Source organism: Phlebotomus papatasi, chromosome 1 (assembly GCF_024763615.1).
Source record: "Phlebotomus papatasi isolate M1 chromosome 1, Ppap_2.1, whole genome shotgun sequence".
Taxonomy (NCBI): Eukaryota; Metazoa; Arthropoda; class Insecta; order Diptera; family Psychodidae; genus Phlebotomus; species Phlebotomus papatasi.
In genome coordinates this window covers 32,245,404-32,268,458 of record NC_077222.1, presented here as the reverse complement: position 1 = coordinate 32,268,458, position 23,055 = coordinate 32,245,404, and the positions used below count along the sequence as shown (strand labels likewise).

Sequence of the window (23,055 nt, the reverse complement as noted above, 5' to 3'; positions counted from 1 at the left end):
GGACAGTTTGTCATTGGAATCTTTGTCTTCGGTAATTTTTGTTTTTTGGAAACTTTGTCTTTGGAAATCTTGCCTTTCATACATTTTGTACAAGTATCGGAAATTTTGTCTGTCATACAGAAAATTTCCCTTTGCCTCAAAGGATGAAACCAAAAACTTTCCAAAAGACAGAAAATTTCCCTTTGCTCCAAAGAACGAAACTAAAAACTTCCCAGAACACAGAAAATTTCCCTTTGCCTTAAAGGACGAAACCAAAAACTTCCCAAAACACAGAAGATTTCCCTTTGCCTCAAATGACGAAAGTCAAACTTCCCAAAACACAGAAAATTTCCTTTTGCCCCAAAGGACCAAACCAAAAACTTCCCAAAACACTGTTGTAATTTCATTATTTAATAAAATATATTGTTTGAAATATATGAAAGACAAGACTTCCAAAGACAAAGTTTCCAAAAAACAAGGATTACCAAAACAAAGATTACCAAAACAAAGATTCCAAAGACAAACTCGGAAAAACAAAAGTGTAAAAAACAAAATGGAAAAAAAAGATTCCGCAAATCGTTTTTCATACATTTTTAGTTTTTCATTTGCTAGAGGTTGAATACAAACAACAACAAAAAGTGTAGCCACTACGAACGAGGTGCTGTAGTTAAACTGTAGAAAGAATGCCAGAAGACCAATAGACTCCGAAGAAATTGGTGTCCGATGTAATATATAATAAATATCTATATTTTTATTCAATTTTGAAGTATTGAAAAAATATATGTATATTAAACAAATATATAAACTTATTTTTAAGCTTTCAAATAATTCCTTTGGAAAAAAATTTAAAAAAAATCAATTTGTATTTTATTAAAAATATTCCATTTAGAATTTCGGTCTTTGAGGATTTAAAATATCATGTGAAATGTCTGAAATTTGGTACATTTTCCTTATTTCAGGATGAAAATTTGTTAGGCATTTTAAATTTGCCATTCTCCATATAAAACACATAGTGTTATAAAATTCTTATTGCTTGTGGTTTATTAATTACTGTTTTTTATTAATTACAAAATGCAATTTTTTAAATTATTGAATTGAACGAAGCGCCGACTAAGGACTGAAATTAACCAAGTGTGGCTATTTTTACTGAATTCTTATAAAGCTAAAGTCAGACATAGTAATTTTTTAAAAAAAAAATGGTAATGACATATTCTTTGCATCCTTTTGTGCATAGCAAAAGTAAGATAAAATTATAAAAATAAAAAAAATAAAGTCATTAGTTTTTCGGATAAGTTTTAAATGAATCGAGAAGAAAAGAGGTCTTCAGTCTTCATGATTTTCACGAAGTAAGAAAGCCTGATCGAAGCCTATTAGTCTTGTCAAATAATATAAAAATTTTGAAATTCTTCTAATTATGATAATTTTGCATTTCAAAATCATTTAATTTCTTTAAAAAGCGAAATTCAACCTAAATAGCACAAGAAAATGTTTTTTCTTCCCATTTTTTTTCCATTTTCAAATTGAGACAAATTAGATGGTGGTTGGGAATGAGACAGTGAAGAATTGGCGTGAATAAATAAAAAAAAGTGGAGGAAAAAAGCGGTGAAATGGAGGAATTTTAAATATTAGAGTACTCTTTCTTGTTGGAGGGTTGGTTTGTTCTTGTAATTCTTTTCTTTTCAATTTCACTCCCCCGCGTCATCATCATTCAACAATGAATAGCCACAATAGGCACTGGTGTATGCCTAAATTAATCCTCCAACAAAAATTTTCCACCCTTGGAGCCTTTTTAGCAACCCAATGTGGAATAATCTGGTGGATCCATCCTCCCCTTTTGCACCACATAACTCCAATCTCTATCCATCTCTCTTTTGTCTTAGGAAAACCAACACTAATTAGGTTAATTGTCTATCCTCCGGTTTGGTAAATACGAGAAAGAGGAAAAGCAAGAATTTGCTATACATTAGTCCCCATTCACATCTCACCATCAGCTCTCCCCAAACTCCTATAAATAAGACAGTGGAGTCTCTCCTTCTCTCTCTGGGATGGTGGTGCAACCGGGAAGATATATTGTAATGCGAAAGCTTTCCTCCCAGGCATATTGTCCCATATTGTACCAGTAAACTCATGTTACGCAAGAACTCATCTTGAAAATACTCTGAGAATGGTTCAAAGGTACATATAGAGCTTGGTTAAAGGGGGCTGTTTGGTGGAAAAAATAGGATGGGGTGGAAAATCTGTATATATAATGTGTGCACTACTGGGTGAAGAGTATAAATGATGAAGTATTCATTTAATGGACGTCTTCCTCTCAGCACACACATTATATTCCAACATGCATTAAATACCACATTCAACAGCAAATATTCACTCTTTGATGCTCTCTGAGTAACTCCTTCACTGTTTAATTTTCCAACACTGTGCTCTGACAAATGTAAATTCCGAAATTTCTAATTAATGCTATTTTCTTTTATACCTCTCCAGAGTTAAAGGGGTTTTCAGCATATCCTTTGTAGGTATAGTCATCCTGTATGCTGATGCTGAATAGTCACACCGATTTTACTAACCCAATTCTATCATCATCGCTTGGATTATAGATTAGCAAATCCACTTAAAGCGGAGCTTCTAATCAGGAAACTTATAAATGACATGCAAAATTTAAATTTTCTGATTGACTCTTTTTCAACACTCGTTTAAATGAGGATATTTTTTTATTGGAAACTTTCTTTTCGAAATAAAAATACCCGGTTTCTTTTTGTCTTAAATATCTTTTTGTATTTAAAAACTACCTTATCGAAAACCCTCTAAGGCGATTGTAAACGAGTTTATTTAGAAATTCAGCTGACTGTTCTGTATCAGTGAGTCTCGGAAAACCTCTCCTAAGGCGCCTTCTATACGGGGAGATTTCGAAATGCACCCCACTGTGCTATGCACCCGTGAGTCTCGGGAAATCTCCCCTAGTGGTTCGTTCCTGAGATAAATTTTCTCCACCTTCTGTTATAAATTCTCCAAGTGTGCTCTAACTAAAATAAATTGTCTGGAAGATTTTCTATTTTATTTCGAAACATTTCGAATGTCAATCACATAGTGTTTTACAATCAAAGAATTTGTTAAAGAGAGGTAAAGTAAATATATGCCTGGTGACGAACACTTTATAAGGAAGAGGAGATGGGGCACACATCCTCTATATCAAAACTGTCCTACCGTAGTATTTTATGCCAATATTGTTGCTAAATTAATAAAATATCGTACATTTTTATTTTTCTATAAATTAACTATTTCTTTATTTCTATTTAATGATGTCTAGTTAACAATTTGACCATATTAAGAAGATTAAACGATACATTCAGAAGAGAGATCGATACCGTGTCCCTATTTCACCTGCTTTTCGACTTTTGATAGAAAATAGATCACGAGAAAAACATCTCTTGAAAAACAAAAAAAAATAGTTGAAATCGCTTAAAATGTCAAAATATTTGAAATTTGAACATAAACAAATGAAGCTTTCGAAGAGGGAGATTTTAAGCGCCAAAATATAAGCAAAAATGCACCGGTCTAAAGCTCAGTGGGGGACTTTTGTGTCAAAATGGCGATTTCGAAATAAAATCCCCCCGTTTAGATGCTCCCTAATGGTTTGTTTCGGAGATACATTTATTTGTGTGAATAATAATGAATTGCTTTTTGCATAGTTCGTTAGATCTTGAATACTCTTTCACAAGAAAACTCACTTTCGTGAAATTCTGTCCAGCTCCAGCATGTTCTTTTTCTGCTCTATATTATAGGTGTTTGTAAATGCTTTAGACAAAGTCAAGCCAAACCTATTCGAAAATCTACCGGGAGCCTAAAGTGCAATTTCACGTACTCGCCGTTGTAGCGCTAATTGTTCTGCCATTTCGAATTTTGGTATTCTTGATACAGTAGAACCCCGCTATAGACCATCGCTCTATAGTCCACAATTTATCGACCGTTGATTTCAAAACACTGATTTTGAGTTAGGTTATGTTTTTTAGTACGCGACATGCAATGTTGTCATAATTATTTTAATATTTTTGGCAAACTTTATTGAGTAGTTGTGATAATTGTGATCCATAATGAAGAGAGCGAGGACAAGTACCACAATCGCAAAGAAAGTGAAGTCGTCGAGCAATTTCAATACTAAAAGTCGTCGATAATTTTTAAAAATGATATGGACTATAGTGCGACCCAAGTGTCAAATCTGGAACCAAATATGGCCTATAGCGAGGCTCTACTGTACTTCAATCGTCATCAATATTTGTTGCAAAAAGTGAATTTATATTTATAGTAAGTTAGATTTTTAATCCTATGAGTGTAGGATGATCTAAGATATTTTTCCTGTAAGGATCCGTAAAAATCTTTATGATTGCCCTGATTTTTGAAGTTGTAGGAATTAATAAGGTAATCTAAAAGATCGGATAGTACAAACTTTAAAAATGAGAAGAGATTAACCTTTGCGGGATTCCAATTGTTAGAATTTGATAATTCATTATGAAAATGAAGGTTTGCATGAAGAATGAAAATTGTGAGTACACAGCTCGAATTGATGCATTTGTTCAAGATCTCAGAAACTAAGCAAAAAAAAACCATTTGTCTTAAACTTTTACTGTGTCCGAAATTTTATTATGATTTTTTCTACAAGAACTCCTCAAACTACGAATTATATCATATTTTTTGAGCAACTGTTTGAATCGAATTTACATTTAGTATTGGAAATAATTGTTTTAATTTCAGTACAAATTAAATTTTAATAATTCAATTTATCCAATTCGATGCATTCAAACAATTTTACAATAACTCTATTCAATATATACTCAATAATTTTAAAATTTTCATTCGAAAAATCTCATCAATAATTTTTTCTGGTCTTTCAATTATAATTAAAAAATATGTTATTAAAACAAATTGGGATTTCAGATACGCGTATTATTACGACATTCATAAAAGGATCGGTTAATAAACATTTTTGAAACTTAAAAAAATACTTCTATAAAACAAAGAGATTGGCAACCAGAATAACTATTATAAATCAAAGGTGAAATTTAAAATTAATGTCAATTCTTTCTTATTTCCTAGTTTATGTATAAAATGGAGAATGTTATGGAAGAAAAAGCATTGACTTTATTTAATATTTTAAAAATATTATTAGGATATTTTCTAGAGTAAAATGGATCAAGTCTCCATTTATTTCTTTTTTTATTAAAGCTATCTGCAAATACAGATAAAGCAGATAAAGCTTTCCTCTAAGCTTAAGAGAAAACCCCCAATTATCAAAATTCACTATGAAAACATAAAATGAATTAATATATCTCTAGTTATTAGTTCATTTACCACAGAGAAAATTTCTGTTTGCGTGCTGTGCTGAATATTGAGAGGTATTAATAATGTGAGAGCATATAATATATTAATCGCGAATTATTATTTCAAACTGTGTCACATCCTCATTTGCCCCGCAGACCCCCTTCCGAGCCCTATTGGAAATTTATATTAATAGAATGAAAAGGCGGAACAGACTGAATGCTCACTGGGGCTAAAAAGGGTGAGTCTGGGTGTGCGAAACTACGATAGATGACTACATTTGGGATCATTTAATTATTAGCAATTTTATTTGACGTTGAGGGGGTGGTACTCACCTCGAATTGACAAAAAGTTCATCATTGAGGGTTCAAACTTCATCCCTTCTCACCACCATCATTCAATTTTCCCGGGCATAGAAATTAATTTCACACACGTTTATGTATTTAAGTGCTTATTAATACTATTAATAATTGATGAATAATTTTTATTTTTCCCTCTGCAAACTATAGTGCTTAGGGACTATTAATAATTATTTTATATGTAAAATGTTCATTCATATATTGTGGCATTATTGTGGTATTACAGGACATTCTCATTTCTACGCAGGACAGGTTAATCAAATACGCTGTCTGTTGAGAGATAAAAATTTGATGGATGGTTATTTTTTTATCACCAACTTGACCACCCTCAGGATAAAGTGCTTTCCCTATGCGTAAAACAAACTCGGGATGGAATGTTTGAAAAAAAAACTAATTATAACTTTTTGAATTAAAATCTCAATGGATTTTTTTTTCAGTTTAACTCACCCAATTTTTTCCCCAAAATTTTCGACAACTTTCCCGTAAAGCTGTCTGCATTGTGTAATAATTTTTATGTGCCACAATAAAAATGAAACATTTACCAAAATTATGGTTAAAAATGTAATGGGCTTTTCGTGAAAAGAAAATTGATATAATTTAACTTTAACGAAATGATTTATTGAAGAACAATGCTGAAGTGCAATTTTTTATTGCTTTTATTTTTTTATTTAAATGACCGGGAACGGAAGCAAGTCGATGAATTTTATTGTAAGGGATTGGCTCAAATAAGGTACTTCGTCTGAGACTAGAGCTCTAAATTTTGTATTTCTCTAAAACTCTTCTCAGTATTCCTGAAAATAATTCATTAATTTCTAAAACAGTCTTCAGACTGGAAGTACGACCTTGTCCAGAAGTATCTCTTATTTCGAAAGATCATGCTGGAGTAGCTAATTTTAATCATTTAATAGTTACGTAGGGTAGCGGAATTATTTATAGCCTGACTTTACTGATAGCCTCGTCGCAATTTTTATTAGAAAATGATTTCGGAAACCAAAAAACAAGTAAAGGGTTATCTTAACACAGCAAATTTTGTGACAAAAATTCAAGATTTTTGAGAGGAGGCCATCATTAAGGACAGGTCATAAAGGAATGCCGCAACCCTACCTTTTATTTAATTGATCATAGTTAAAATATCTCCATGAAACTCGCATTGTATAAAATTATAAATCTTAAGCCATACTTAAATAATGGAAAAATCAAATTATTGTTACTTTGCCTCAATTCTTATTTTTATCGGTTAATGATTAAGAGCTTAAAAGTTGATACTAACGAAAAAAAGGGTGACAAAAGGTTCCATGCTATAGAAAATACTCGAACTCTTGACTTACGCAGTATTTACTATCTACTAATTTACAACCGATTTAGACCGTTTTATAAAATACCCAAAAGTTCTCCCAAAATACCTTAAGAGTAATAAAATTGATTTTAGGATAAAAATTGCGGTTACCAAATTTCCTATTGCATCCGGTTCTGACTTGTTACAAATTCCAAGACCTTTCCAACGAACTCAAATTTGATACCATTCATTTGAGAAATACACTCTATAAAGCTTTTTAAACCTTTGACCTTGAAAATTGTTATTAGGAATGATTCAACGGGATTTTCATATATTGACGAAATGTCCACCTGGATCGCACGACGTGTTTTCTTGCAATCCCGGTTTTGGAGGAGAAGAGGAGGGGTGGCAGAAAACTAAGGGGCATAACGGTCCCTGGATTGGCTTACAAGGGGGTCCTCCGAAAATCCCAAGTCTCTATCTCTGACCGTTTGGCCTCTAGAGCTGCTGACAGTCGGCGAACAAACGGACAAACAGTGTGACGTTAAAAAAACTCGAAATTTAAAATTTCCAAAATTCTAGCAAAATACAGGCCCTTGGGGCAAAAGGAATCGAAGTACGTAACTCAAAATCGACTACTGAAAATGTTACTCATTTCAGTAAATGAAATCTAATATAGCAAAATTTTTAAACTATTTTTTAGCTATTTACTACTGACCAAAATTAAATATTTTATAGTGTATTTAGAATTTTCTACTGACCACAATAAATTTTTTTACTAACCAAAAATGTTTATGCACTATAAAAATTCCCTATAAACTAATTAATTGAGCTTTATAGAATATCTTAAATTTATCTCAGTCCTCAGTGACGAGCCAAAGATTTCCCCTGGAAAATCTTTACGAGAAAAATGTGAATTTTCACACCATCAGCAAACTCCGTGATCTTAGTACAGATGAGAAACCCCAAAAAGAATTATACGTTTGTGAAAAGGAAAGCCATAAAAGTAGAAGCAATCTTGTGGTAAAGGAAAAGTGAGTTAATTATGTCTCCTTTCTTTTACTATACTTTCAGCTGTGTCCAATTGCACATTTCCCCAGCGATGGGAAGGATCATGGTTTCAATCTGGATTACAGCCAATTTATATTAAGGGCTCCATATTGAGCTTTAGGGGCAAGTGTGTTGCATCAGATGGTGACAAATTTTTAATGGTGGACGAGTAAGTTATGCTGCAATTCTATCAATAAATTATCTACAAAATTTTTGTAACAATTCCACTGAATTTAGTATCATTTCATTGACAGTAGAAAATATATTTAGTAGAATATCAAGTATTTTATTGTTTAAGAATTGTAGAATGTTGTGAAAATATTTTTTTGCTGTTGTTCTTGTGAGAATTTTTGTAAAGAAATATGCTATTTTCAAATCCTTTCCTCAGATTTCGAAATTTCCATTCGAAAAGATTTTTTTTAAATATTAAAACTACACAGAAATAAATATTTTATTAATAGTTTTGTAAATGTTTGTGACATTTGCTTCAAATTTATGAAAAGCTCGTGACTCTCATGACCAGCGCATATTAACTTTTATTTTTAAATATGTTTTCAAAATTTCCCATGAGAATGAACGAGATGACTAGATCTAGATCTCACTCACTCTGATTGAAATGTCAAAAATATGTTTACAAAACAAAAGTTATTGTGTGTTGGGCATTATAATCCACTAAAATTTTACATTTTTTCCCAAATATTGCACATAACGTGATTTTTTGACAAACATTTTTGTTTCTTTAACAAAAATTGTTCGTAAATATTCTAAAATAATGTTTTGTATAGTTTTGCCAGATAAACAAAATTTTGTTTTTTTTTGTACGAACATTCAAAAACGAATTTTTGTTAAAAGATGAAAAATATTCCTTAAAAGATCTTGCTACGATCAAAATTTTACAAATTTTGTAATAAGTTCTATTATTAACGGACATATTGTAAATTTCGAAAAAATAATTTTTTCTGTGAACTGTTTGTTAATTCACAAAAAATATGAAAATACAAACTGTAGAAAGTCTTGCAATAAATTTTTCCACACGGATGCTTTTAAATATTAATTTCTGCTATAAAAATTCATATCCAGAAGCTGAATTTTTAAGTTGATTTTATAAAATACTTAAAATAAATGGATTTTCCTGTTTTCACTGGTAATTTTATTTAATTGTTCAAGAGAGTTTGCATAAATAAGTATTTTTAATTTAATGAAATACAGTCTCTCATTGCTCTCATATAATGTTTAAAGCTTTTCGTACTTTTATGATTGGTAAGAAGCTTCAATAAAACCGGAGCTTTTAGCAATGATTAAATGTAGAACAACCGTGCTATATCACATTTACGCTCTATTTCACAAAATCGCATCCTTTCATTCTTTTATGGGTGAAATTGTGTGAATAGACGCAAGTTAATTTGAATTGTCACTAATCATTTATCAAGCTTTTCACTGAGGAAGCTTCCATTCAATGAGCTTTATTGGAAAATAAATAGCCATATTGAGGCTAATATATGTAGTGCATGAAATATAATATATAATACTAATAGGTATATAAAATATAAATAAAGTTCAAACTTAAGATATGTGCATATATAATTATTTTTGAAATGACTTTACTTCAAACGGTAACTTTACTAAAGGGAAAAGCGAGCTACCTTCGGACGACTCAAGCTTTGGACAATTCATTTTTTTCAATGTGCTTTAAATTGAATTTTGAATTGAATTGTATTTATTTCATCTCATTCTTGATCCTTCCCACCCCCATGCGTCCACCGCCGTCTTAGCGTTGATTTCAACATCCAAGACCAAACTAATTTGACCCATTATTATATCAATATTTTAACAATTGGTCCCATACCTCAAATTTCCAGAGCAGAGCTACTGATAAAATCATTTAATAAATTATCCGATTATCAATTAAGAATCATCCGAAGCTGGAGTCGTCCAAAGATAGCGCGCTTTCCCTTAACCCTATTTTAACGTTATTCCAATATTACTGAGCTATTTAAGACTTTAATTATAATTTAACAACGTAACCTTTCTAAAAATGGATTTTTATTCAAATTATGAAAACATTTGGGTTAATTTTGGAGTGAACATGAGAGCAAATGAGTTGGTGAAATGTATTGAATTAAAAAAATGTATTATGGATTAAACATAAATATCGAAAATTCATACATTGTTTTGGCTCTATGACATGTTTGTCACAATATTCTATTGTTATTAAATTTACGGTGTTATATTTGATGGTGTCATTTGATTCCTCTATTTATTTTCTATATTTAGAGATATTGTTTTTGATGGGAAAAATATTACATTCAATGTGCTCTTTCCCATTTATACAACTCACATTGAGTTTCAATGTGATCAATTCACAAAATAATACCAAATTTATTGAGAACAAATATTTACGCAGAGAAATTTTGAAAAAAAAGAGTCATGTCAAAAGGATGAAAATTAATCATTCTATTTTCATTTAATATTATATTTGTAAAAATCATGAAATTTACAAAAACTAATAACAACTCCTCTTACAAGAAAAAGAATGAAACTGGATAACATAAAAACTGCCTCAAGCATAAGAAGTAAACACATTTGAATATTACGAAGCAAAAGAAAATCTCTAGATCTGTATCATGTGAAAACGGATTTTCTTTCGTTGACGACAGAAAACACATGAACTCCTTTAGCAAATTAGCATTTTATTTGTCAATTTCAAATCAACAAAAAAAAAAGAGTAGATAACATATTTGTTTATAGAGATAACTGAGGCAGTTTCACATACGAAATCTGACTGAGTATTTTGTGAAATGGAAAATGATAAAAAATGCAAGCAAAATTCATAATTTCATTAAAAAAAATGCGAATTCTTTTCTTTAATTCAATTTATTTATTTATTGATTTATTTCATATTTGTATGTAAGGGAGACTGGGGCAAAACTTATCAAAACGTATATTCACAGCGAACAGACTGGGCTTTTCTTTGGTTTGGTACCGCAATTTTTTTTGCATATTTTTTCCATGTGTAAAAAAGCAATGAAGGCGTAAAAAAGCAATGACCATAGAGAAAAGCCTGGTCTGTTCGCTGTGAATCACTACATGTAAAAATTTAAATCTAAGAATAAGAGGTGCATAAGTAATTCTCAGAATTATTATTAATTATTATTAATATAAGTAATTCTCAGAATGAAACATGAACACCAGTCGGTATATTAGCGCCGATGTAGAGTCAAAAATCTACAGATTATACTAAAAAATTGGAAAGATTGGAAGTTTGGAATTCAAGTAACGGCACAGCTATCAGTACTCTTATACGGGCTTCAGACCTAAGGCTTAGCCATATGGCTTAACTTCCCTAATTTCTTATCAATCAAAATTTTTCGTAAATTTTTTTTTAGAATTGTATTATATAAACCCAAATAATCTATTTAACAAAGCTTAAAATATATAGTCTGATCAATTATGATAAAATTTGGTATTTGAAATTGCTTAGCTTTCCTCTAAATTTTCTTTTCGTTCCTCTTGTTTTCGTATGGTAACATTAAATAAAAATCTTGCACATAAAATGGAAATTTCGAAATAGGAAAAATAATTTGTTGTCCTTTTAATGTAATACATATCATGGTCTGGTGAAAATGAACTGAATATGTTTGTAATATTATCTGTTTGGGTGTTTGTCGACTTATGTAAAAACCTTTTAAAATTTTTCAAATGATAGAGATTATTCTTTCTTAAATGTTTTCACATAGAACCTTCAGTTTTTAGAATACAATGAGAAAAAAAGAAAAAAAATATTTTTCCAAGCAAATAAGGCATGATAGTAGATTTAAAAAAAAAACACATTAGTGAATTAATTCCATGTTGATATAAATATTTTACTTATATGCTTCTACTGCAAGAATTGATTGCAATATCGTCGTTTTCATCATCCAGTATCACATAAGCTTTTCAGCAAATTTCTGATTTTTATGCAATTTTGAAAAGAATTTAACATTTGATATTTTTGACCTGATACCCCTTTTTGTTTATTTTCCTAGTCTAGAATATGGGAATTTCTTACCAGGAAATAAATAGAGAAAGTATTAGGTTGAAATTACGTATTTCATTTCAATATCTATTAACCGAATAAAACAGAACGTAATATACTTTATTTGAAAAGTCAGATTCAGGTTATTTAAGCAAAAGAGCTGTCCGATATTGCAAGCTGTCCGAAATTTGGCACAGTTCCATTACTTTACTCATTTGTATACAAAATTTATCAGACAGAAATCAGCCAAAGACGTAAGATAAACTCATAATTTGTTAATTCCGAAAAAGCAAAATAGCTATATTATAGAGCCAGGAGTTTGATAAGTCTTAATGCACCTTTAAGAAACTTATAATGAGAATTTTGTATTGATATTCCTGTAGAAACTCTTGATTTCCTTAAGTGTGTTTTCTTTACTTTTTCAGCCTCAGTTAGGGTAGGGGGAAATGGGATATCTTTGAATTGGGGCAGCTTTAAAATTGGGTATTTTTCCTATTTTTAAATTTAACTGGACCTTACCATTACATAATTTAGCTCAACAAACCCATTGTAAAACTAAAATATATTAATAAACCTCAAGTTCTTTTAAAAATTGGAGAAAAAGTTCCATTTTCAAAGATGTCCTAATTCAAAGGTGCCCCACTTCCCCCTACATAGAGCGCTATAACCATAAATTTTGGTCCTAAAGAAATACAATTGCTTCTTGAGTTTTGTCTTTTGTCAAGAATATTTCACTATTCTTTATATTAAAATTAATAATAAATATTTAGCATTTTCTTTTTAATACAAAATTCAGTTTTTACTAATCATATTTGATATATTAGGGTGGAGTCTACACTTGCAGATATTATACACTTATGGACAACTTGCAAAAATTTTAAGTTATTATATTAAACAGATTTCGAAAAATCCAAAATGTTAATTACATCATAAACTAATAATTTTATAACTTTTCGAAATCTGTTTTACGTAAGAACTTAAGATTTTTGCACGTTGTCCATAAGTGTAGACTCCACCCTATCTGTTTTTGTCTTTAATCTTAGTTAACAGAAAATGAATAATGTCACAATTAAAGATTATTTATTCACAAACCTATATTTTACCGATAAGTTGGCAAGATGCTTATACGATATTGGATAATGCAATCTACGATAAATTCAGTGTCTCCTGATCAAATCCTGCAATTTCCTGCATGCAATTAAATGTGATTCCTAGTGCAATTTAATGACTTTACATGATTTATTCATTAAATGCTACAACATTTTATTATATCTATATTGTACATGAAACTAATTCAATATTTTTCTTATCTCTTTTTCATGACAATCATCGTTCGTGTCCTGTGTAATTGTGGTTATTGCCAAATGCATAAAAAAACCAAAATGAAAACAAAAAAACAATATCTATAAAACACGCGAAATATTGTGTAAATCCCCAAATGGGAAATCACACAATCAATATGCTGTTAAAAAAAAAACTCACACAAAACTGTCTCTTGATTCAAATATTCTCCGCAAAAATTTTCATTTGCAATTTCCGCGCGCACAAAATTGCGTTAAAAATAAATAAATGAAAAAATAACACGTTTGCAAATGAATGTGAATGTTTGAAAATGACAGTAAGGGATGCCATCGCTGTGTTGTGATCTACGAAAAGCACAAGAATGTTCTACAGTACAAAGAAAGTGAGTGCGAAGATTTGTACATGGATCAACCGATACAGGAACCGCGTAGCGTATTAAAAAGTGATCGTAGGGGGGGAGCTCATCCCAACACGAACGGGCACTCAAGATTATCATCATCGGATCACTATTTATTGCGATCCCATGACGATATTGATAATTGTAAGCATCAAATCTAAGTTTTATTATTTCTCTCTGTATTCAAAGATTTTTTTCTATACTTTGTTTTTTTTTGACTATCTGTCCTTTAGTTTATCTGTCGTAATTGTATGTTCTTTTCTTTTTTTTCTTGATTTGGAACATTTCTTAGGTATACTTCCATAAATCAACATTTCTATGTTAATTTCACTCTATCTTTTCACCAAAAAAGGAAACAGATAAACTATATAGTTCTTTCACTTTTTATTTTCTAATGGTGTACTTACAATTAGTTTTGTTTTGTAAATATGTTTTCGAAATTAGAAATGAGGGTGTTCTATGTGACAAAAACTAGATGTCACTCAACCTCAGTTGTCAAATGCATTTTCACATGTTTTTGACATTTCACTGTAATGAGCGACATCTAGTATCATTCTCACTTGCTCCCATACGGAATTTCGAAAGCATATTTTTAAATCAAAATCAATTATAAGCACACCTTAGTTTTCACGTAAATAATTTTTCTCTATTTACTGTCTGTAATTTGGTTCTATTCACAATGATTTCTTTAAAAAAATTATATTTTTTTATTATAAATATTAAAAGATAAACGACATAACTCTACTTTATTATTTGTCATACCTTTCTTTAACCACTCTCAATTAGTTCTTCAATCTCATTCATGCAGTAATTAAAATAGCTGAAATTACAAAAAAGACGATAAACCCAAAAACATTAAAAATTAAAAGAAAAATCGCGTCTATACATACGATTTATTTTTGTCATAACTCCTCAATAAACCAAACTCAATAGTTTTTTTTCATAAATTCATTTTCGTTCTTTCATGTTTTTTTCACGTAGCACAGTTAATTAAATTTCACTGAGTTACTTAATAATCTTTTCCACATTTTATTTAATCAATTAATTTAGCCTTCATTTTCATGTGGTTCTCTTTTCTTGTTTATAAACTTGACAATTTACCTTGTTTCTGCGTTACAGACATCATAATTATCGGAAAAAAAATTGTTGCTGTTGTTATTAATGAAAAAAAAGAACAATCATTTATCAATTATTTAACCAGTAGCTGACACTAATACACTGGCTACAGAAAATAATTATTCTGTATTTATTTTTCTCTGTAAATTAAATTGTTGGGCCGTACTCATACCTTGATAATATCATTTTTCACAGTGATTAATTGAAAAAGAAAATAAATGAAAAAAAATGTAGAATTATTGCAGGGATGACTGAATGAAGAGAGATCTCTGATAAAAATAGTGAATAAATGATTTTACACCGTTGGAAAGCCGTCCCAGCCTTTTTTTGATTTTCCTAAAATAATTTCTTTTCCTATAACCGATAAAAAAAAACAACGCGTAAGATAAATGTAAATATCGCAAAACAAAAATCTTTAATTTCTAAATATCACTCGACGCGTATATTTTTTTGATAATTTAAAATTTAAAGCTTTTTTTGGTGGCTTTAATATAATTATAATAGCGAAAGGAATTATTGTGTGCAATGTAAATTAGTGTTTCATTCCTTTTGTTGACAATATCAAATTTATTTTAAATGTCATGCGGCGTGATAATTTATATTAATTTTTAATTCATAATTATTGTGTCAAAATTGAGTTTAATATTTGCAGTCAGAATTTCAAATATGGACTTTGTGGTTATTATTTTAATTGAAAAGTCAAATCATTTAAGTTTTTTGTTGATATTTCTGTTAAAAATAGTAAATTTTCAAAAATAGATGAATTCAAAAAATATATAATTTAAAATATGTTTTCCTGTTGTGAGCTATGACTATTAATTTTTGTTTTGTAAACATGTTTTCGAAATTGGTTACTTCAATAAAACGATATAACTAATAGTGATATTCCAAACAAAAACAAACATTTTTTTAACCACACAACTTTTTTTTAACTGTTATTAAATGCTTCTATGTAATCGGCTTTCCTTTGCTTTTGTTCTTGTCACGACTGTTTGGTAGCTTAAGAATACGGCGAGTATTAGGAAAAATAGTCGAGAGAGGAAACAACATAGAGAGAAGTCGGTAATGCAGAAGCGCTTGAGAACAGTAAAGTGTTAAAAACATTATCATTTTTCATTGGAATGGCACTTTAATACTAAATTTCATCATTCCTCCTTAACGGCAAAATTAAAATTCCTAATTCCCCGCTTGTATCAGGAACTGTTCTAACTTACTCGTCACCTAAATTAACATTATTGTATAGTCTATGTATTTTCATATTGTTAAAGGATTTCTGATATATATGAGGAGCTAGTTATGAGAATTGTTGGTCCAACCGATGAATTCTCAGACCGGAATCAAGATTTAAAAATTTTTTAAAACATTAAGTTACTTAAGGTCAATCAAAACTGAATATGTCGTTTTAGAATATTTCTTAACTAAAGGGAAGTTTCAACTCTGGTTGATCCTCAAGAATGGCTTCAGGACAAAATTTCGAAAGACAAAATCTCGAAACCCAAGATCCCGAATAGATTATAATTATGGAAAGTCAAAAGCCCAAATAGACCAAAATCCCTAAAAGCCAAAATCTCGAAAGCATAAATACCGAAAGCTAAACTCTCGAACGTTTAAATTCGAAAAAGGTCAAAATCCCAATATCCAAATCCAGAAAGCCAAAATCCCGATAAGTCAATCCCGAAAGTGTCATAGCTACTCCCATGATTGCATCCTCGCTTACCGAAGGCAAAGGGAAATTCTTTGTGTTTTAGGAAATTATTCCATATATTTATCGTGCGTTTAATTTCGTCCCATTCGGGATTTGGACCATACGGGTTTTTGGTCCTTTCGGAATTTTAGCATTCCAGATTTTACTTTTCAAGATTTTAGCATTCCGAATTTTGGCTTTCAGAATTTCGGCAGCCACTGATAGTACGGCTCTAGAGTGAGGAGAACTCCGGATCGACTGTAATACGGACTTCATACATAAGGCTTAGGCGGGCTTCAGACCTAAGACTTAGCCATATGGCTTAACTTCTCTAATATCTAATCATTCAAGAATTTTTGGAAAAAATTGACTTAGGATAGAATTATTAAGGGCAAATAACCTGTTACATTTTGAAAAAACTGTAAAATCGGTTGCTGTTTAAGGTTTTGAGACCCTCGGGAACTAAGCTAAATCTCTAGTCTGAAGACGGTCTTAGCCATCTGGCTTAAGTCCTCTAATTCCTTATCAGGCACGATTTTTTAGTAAATTGTTATTTAGGATTGGATATTGATAGCAAATGTACCATTGGATTTTGAAAAATCAATAATATTGCTTGTTACTTAGATTTTTGAGACCTTCGGGAACTGGGCTAAGCCTCCAGTCTGAAGCCGGCATAACAGTTTTGAGTTCGAATCCCATCCGGTGCAAAACACATTAAAATTGAATAAACTTTATTTATTATTCGTAAACTGACTCACTTGCAACTTTCAAAAATGAATAATAAACGAAAAGATATTTTAAATTAAATTGCTATTTAGTATCAAACGAGTGATGTTTCGAGACTATCATTGTTTTTAATGAAATATCACAAAAATCATTATTTTTATATTACTAAAATCTTTTTTACAAAACTCTCTTTTTCGATCTTAATCTTGATTTTCAAATTTTGGATACCTACTGTTTGTGAAACAGAATCAATTATCTATCGCAGTGTTTCTGCTTTATGAACGTAATGTTCGACAGTTTTAGTGATGGAGAAAAAATTAGCTCTAATGATATGCCTTATGACCCCTACACACTAGAGCAATTTATGTCAATATTGAAGCAAATTGCTTACGTTTGTATAGAGAAATCAGTTAAATATGGATATAAATTTATCTAGTGTGTAGAGGCCATTACCCTCATTAATTTTGCGAAAACATATTTACAAAACAAAATTAATTGTGTAGGGAAAGCACTGAAGGGATCAATTCTGAATTAAATAAATGATTTTATTTAATTATCGTATTTTTTTATTACGATTTTTTGCAAAATGTGTTTTATTTTAAATATAACACATTTTGCATAAAATAATTAGTAAAAAAAAACTGAGAATAACTTAAAAAAAGTTACTTTTTTAGGTTTACGGTCCTATCTTCAGTGTCGATCATTCCAATGTTACCCTTGCACTATTACTCTAATTTTTTTTGCTATTCCACTTTGGATAATATCAATTTAATTTCATTATCATAAACTTGAAAAAAATGCATACGAATTCATCTTTTAAAATACCAAAAAAGCAATAATTAAATTTAAAGAAGAAGCGTCGAGTGATTTTTGTTAATTCGCGAAAAAAAAAAACTTTAGCTAAAGAATTCCGTCCCTGTAAATAGACCGTATTTGCAAATTTTATTTTATTTTAATTTGCAAAAATATTATTAAACAAAAATTATCCAAATACTACGATTTCCCTAAGTTATTATTATTTTTTCAAAAAAAAAAAAGATATAACTATTTTTGTGAATAAGAAAAATGTGTGTGTGATTGTGTGCAGTGTTAAACTCCATCCTTTTTTCCTGTTTTTTTTTTTAAAGAAATGTAATTTTGATTTGTGTATAATTTTCTTATTTAAAAAAAAAACAAAACTTTTAAGTAAAAACATGAAAAAAATCACTGTAAATAATTAATTAAAAAAAAACCAACAATATCTTTTTTAATATTTTATCTCTGTGTGTTTTATCTGGTTTTATCCAATTCTTTTCATTTTCAAAATTTTATCTGCACGTTTTCTTTATTCAAAATCATATTTCTTTATTTTCCAATTTGATTGTCTCTTTGAAAAGATTTTTAAAAAAGAAATATATATAAAATTTAACTTCTAATTTCATCCTATTCACTGTATTTTTTCCTTTCAGTGATTGACATTTTCTCCCAAGAGATCATATCATTTCCATTTTAATCACTAATCCTTGACATATACTGTGTGTTTTTTATCCCTTCAACCATCATCTATAAGATTGTTTGTGATTTAAGGCTCTTTTTTTCTATTCGGCATACAATACAAAGTAGGTTATCGATAAGAAGGGGTATATAGGGCTGGAAGGAATTGTGTCGATTTCAGGGAGAACTTTCTAGAAAGGGCAAATCACATTGAAATGATAAATTTTCTTTATACATATCTCATGACTAACAGTATTAAAAAAAATATATATATGTATATCGTATATATAGCGAAAGAGGTTTCTCTGCAGTGCAATCTGTTGTCATAATAAAGGCGACACAAGAATGGAAAATGAGGTTTTGGCTGAAGCCGAGAATACCACAAAATATACTAGAAATACATCGAGTATCCAATCAAGAATACCAGGAGGGAAAGAATGTAATGGGGGAGGCGAGAGGATGTTGTGTGGGATCAGTGGTAAATGTGGGCATAAAGAGGAGCGAGGAGTATCAAGAAAAAAAGCTCCTGCAGCGAAAGCTTTCCAATGGGAACGTGGAATGAAAACGAACGAAACTAATCAAAATCAAATTTCCACATAAACTTGCCACACGAAAAAAAAGGCAATTGGATTATTCAATATTGTCATTGATTAAATTTGATTTTTATTCAATATCATGATCAGGAAGATTCCATACTAAAGCAAATGCGATAAAGGGGTAACATTGAATTAAAAAGAAACCCAGAACATTGCCCATATTATCCCAAACCACTTCATCTCTATTTTGTTCTCTTTGGAACATTCCAAAAATGCCATTTTTTCGACCAAAAGTAGCGAGGGCTAGAGGGGCGAGGGTTGAGACAGAAGGGTTGAGAAATGGATGGGAAAAGGGTAGAGAAAAGTCCCTCTCATATAGACACATTTTATGTGGTTGAAGATAAAAAGTGGCGCAACTTTATTCACTTGGTTTTGTCGTGTGATAAGCTTTGTTTTGCCTCATTATTCCTTGGGGATATCAATGACATCCGAAGGGTTTTCCTTCTTCCCAAACCATGCCCTTTTTGCGGATGGCAATACATAAAACAGACAAACCTCACACATCAAATTAGTTTCCCTCTTGCTTTGACACCCAAAACTTTCCATAAGATGGAACTGGAAAGCTCCAAGCAATACAAAAATCGAGGGGTATGGAACTCGAAATTTAATAGGACTTTCAATGCAATAGAATTGGCGATTATTTAAAAATAGATTTTATTATTCAAATAATATCTAATAATTATTTAAATATTCAGAAATGTCAGATATTAATCTCAAATAATAATTATTTGCAACAACCTGAACTTTTGATATCCGAAAATATTGCTCAAAATATGGTTGTGAAGCTGTAAAATGCAATTTGCGATAGGGGAAACCGGGGTAGAATTAGTCAGGGGTAGAATTCGACAGTCAGGAGATCTAGTTTTACTTAGATAAATTATTGAGCGAACTAGGGGGAAGTGGGGCACTTTTGAGAGTGGGCGTGGGCACCTTTGAAATTGCAATTTTCTCCTATGTTTGAGTCACTGAGAGAAATCCGAAAAAGTTAAAATAACATTACGGAAATGTTAATTTTACCCTGCAGTATTGATCCAAAATCGGTGTAAATATTACCCTTTTTTGGTGTGTTGAGGGTTAAAGTTACCCTTTTTCATGTTTATTTTACCCTTAAAAAGGTGTAAAAATAACATTAAAAATGTTGATATGTTTTTACACCTAAAAAGTGTCAAAGTTATGAGGAAAAAAAGTTAATCGCACCCTCTTTTTCTCAGTGTAGAAATGAGCTATATCATAATGTAATTTAGCTTCTCAATCTGTTTGTACTTTTTATTTAAGAATAGATGAAAAATCCTAATTTTGTAGTACCCGAGGATACTACTTGCCAGAACAACCGGAGAGTCTTCCTTGTCCTCGCCAGCTCCAGGTCCAGCATCTCGCTGAACCAACTAACTCTAGCCCTCTCAACCGTCTGACCTCGTCCCGAGTGGCGACCCGACTGACTCTTTCTCATGCCCGTACACAGCAGCAGCCTCCGGTTGAACGGTTGTCCGTTAAATTAAACACTACAATTTCAAAGGTGCCTAATACCCTCTACTATTTATTCAATGTAAATAAGTCCCTCTCTATTCGTTAAAATATTTATCAGTCTGATTCAGACATGTTTTTCACAAATTGAAGGGAAATAAAAATTTCTTTTGCAAACTATTTTTCCCCCGGTTTCCTTTACATTGCCAGTCAAAAAAATACCTTTATACGAAAAATATTTTCAAAATTTCTATTATTCACTGTTTTATGGCATTAGCCACGATTTTTATATCGAGATCGATTTTAGTAAAAATTTAGGCTACTCAAGAATAATAACTGCGTTATAAAATAAAAGAACTAGGCCTTTTTATAAAGGAAATTTCCCCAAATAGAAGAATAAAGAAGATCGCTGTTTGAACTTCAATCATTTTAAGTGCTAAGAAATTTCTAAAAACGTAATGGGAATTCGAATCATCTCAGATTAATTAAGTGTTTCATAAAGTAATCGTTTTATTTATTAACAAAACTCAAACTGACATTATTTGATTAAAACCATCAATTGTCAACCTTTCTAAGATTTTGACAGCCACTAGTCGCGCCAACTTCACTTCATACGGGGAAGTGGGGCACTTTTCAATTGGGGCACATTTGAAATTCAGCTTTTTGGACTTATTTTAAACGGAATTAAGGCGTATCATAGTGTAATTTAGCTTTACCGTTGGTTTATGGAGGTAAATTTTACAATACTAAAGTCCAGTTCCATTTGAAATATAGGGGAAAAAACTTAATTTTAAAAGTTCCTTATTTCCCCGTACCGAATACCCTCTTAGCAATTTTGACAAAATACACCTCAATAATTTCTTTTCCAGAACTGAGTAATAAATGACACATAGGGTATAGTCTTCACTAATGGATGTTATACACGTATGGACAGAGTGCAAAATATTAAGTTCTTACATACAAGAGATTTCGGAAAGTTATAAAATTATTAGTTTATGATGTAATAACGATTTTTTTTTATTTTTCCAAATCTGTTTAATGTAATAATTTAAGATTTTTGCATTGCCCATAAGTGTGTATAACATCCATAAGTATAGACTCCACCCTACCCAATTATTCTTTATTCCCGCAGTTCCATAGTCACATTAAAATAATATTGTTTGATTTTGCGAAATGACTACCAGGACAATTGCAATTTGCAACGTGATGGAAGTTATTTGTCGAATAGGAGGAAGTGGGGCACCTTTAAATAGGGCTTTTTCTTCTATTTCTAAGATGATCTGAGCCTTATCATAATGCAATTTATAACAGCTAAAAGCCCTATTTTTTAAGGTGCCCTAATTCAAATGTGCTTTACATTCCCCTGAAGTATCTTTCCAATTGATATATTAATTTTAGTTTAGAGTGAGGTAGGACTACATTAAACTGGGGCTACATTAAAATTGTTTTTTCGCAAAATTCGAAAGCAAGCCAGGATTAAACGTATTGTTAATTTAGGTAGACAAAACAATTGCACATCTAAATTAAATCTAGATCCAGCTTTATTTTAAAATATGCTAAAAATAGCGTTTTCAATGTAGCCCTTGCTCAATCAAACCCACGTCTCCCTAACGTAAAATTTATTATTCTCCAATACTAGAAACTGGTTAGATTTATCTTATTGCCTTATTCTCTATTTAAAAAAAATAAAATTTTTGAATTTTGAGGTTTTTTATTACAAACGCGAGAGATTCTTTAGCAAGACGTGACGATGACGTAACAGACATGTGTCAAAATCATCAATATGGGCTGTCAAAATCTTCCAACTTTTAGAATTCGAATATAAATTGCTGAATTTCAATAATCTGAGGAACGTATATGGTATCTTCGCATTATGAGATATCTTCGTAAAAATTGAGCACTTTTGACGAAAATTTCTTTCAATATGTAGAGCCCCTAATTCAAGTCGAAGACCCCTTCTTATCAGAATTTACTCCCCCTGAATTATATATCAAATACTTCTATGAGGTTTTACGAAAAAGACAAGGAATAAATACGACACATTCTTTTACACGACTTCAATTTCTCACCACATACAACTACGATTTCCACTGGGAGAAGAATTTAGGGGCGAGGAAATAAAATTGGAAAAATCGCCAGATATAAGAGAACACTTTTTTCCATCCAATTCTTTTACAAACAATTGACCCAGATGACAAGGGCGATGCAGAAAAATCTAATTAATTTTATCAACGTATAATTTTTCAATATTGTACCAATACTTCCAGCACTTTTTGTCATCACGCACTTCTCCTAGAATTGGACA

The 23,055-nt window shown here is 30.7% G+C and overlaps 1 protein-coding gene across 4 annotated transcripts in view; it reads left to right on the top strand.

The window, feature by feature from the left end:
• LOC129798843 (uncharacterized) overlaps positions 1-23,055 on the top strand; it is a 527,934-nt gene that overhangs the window by 444,581 nt on the left and 60,298 nt on the right. For 2 of the 4 annotated variants that reach the window (XM_055842244.1, XM_055842246.1), the window contains exons 3-4: positions 8,002-8,146; positions 13,612-13,837. In XM_055842244.1, coding sequence (XP_055698219.1) covers positions 8,002-8,146; positions 13,612-13,837 — 371 coding nt within the window. The remainder of the gene's footprint in view (positions 1-8,001; positions 8,147-13,611; positions 13,838-23,055) is intronic. The other 2 variants (XM_055842247.1, XM_055842245.1) reach the window with 2 other exon arrangements.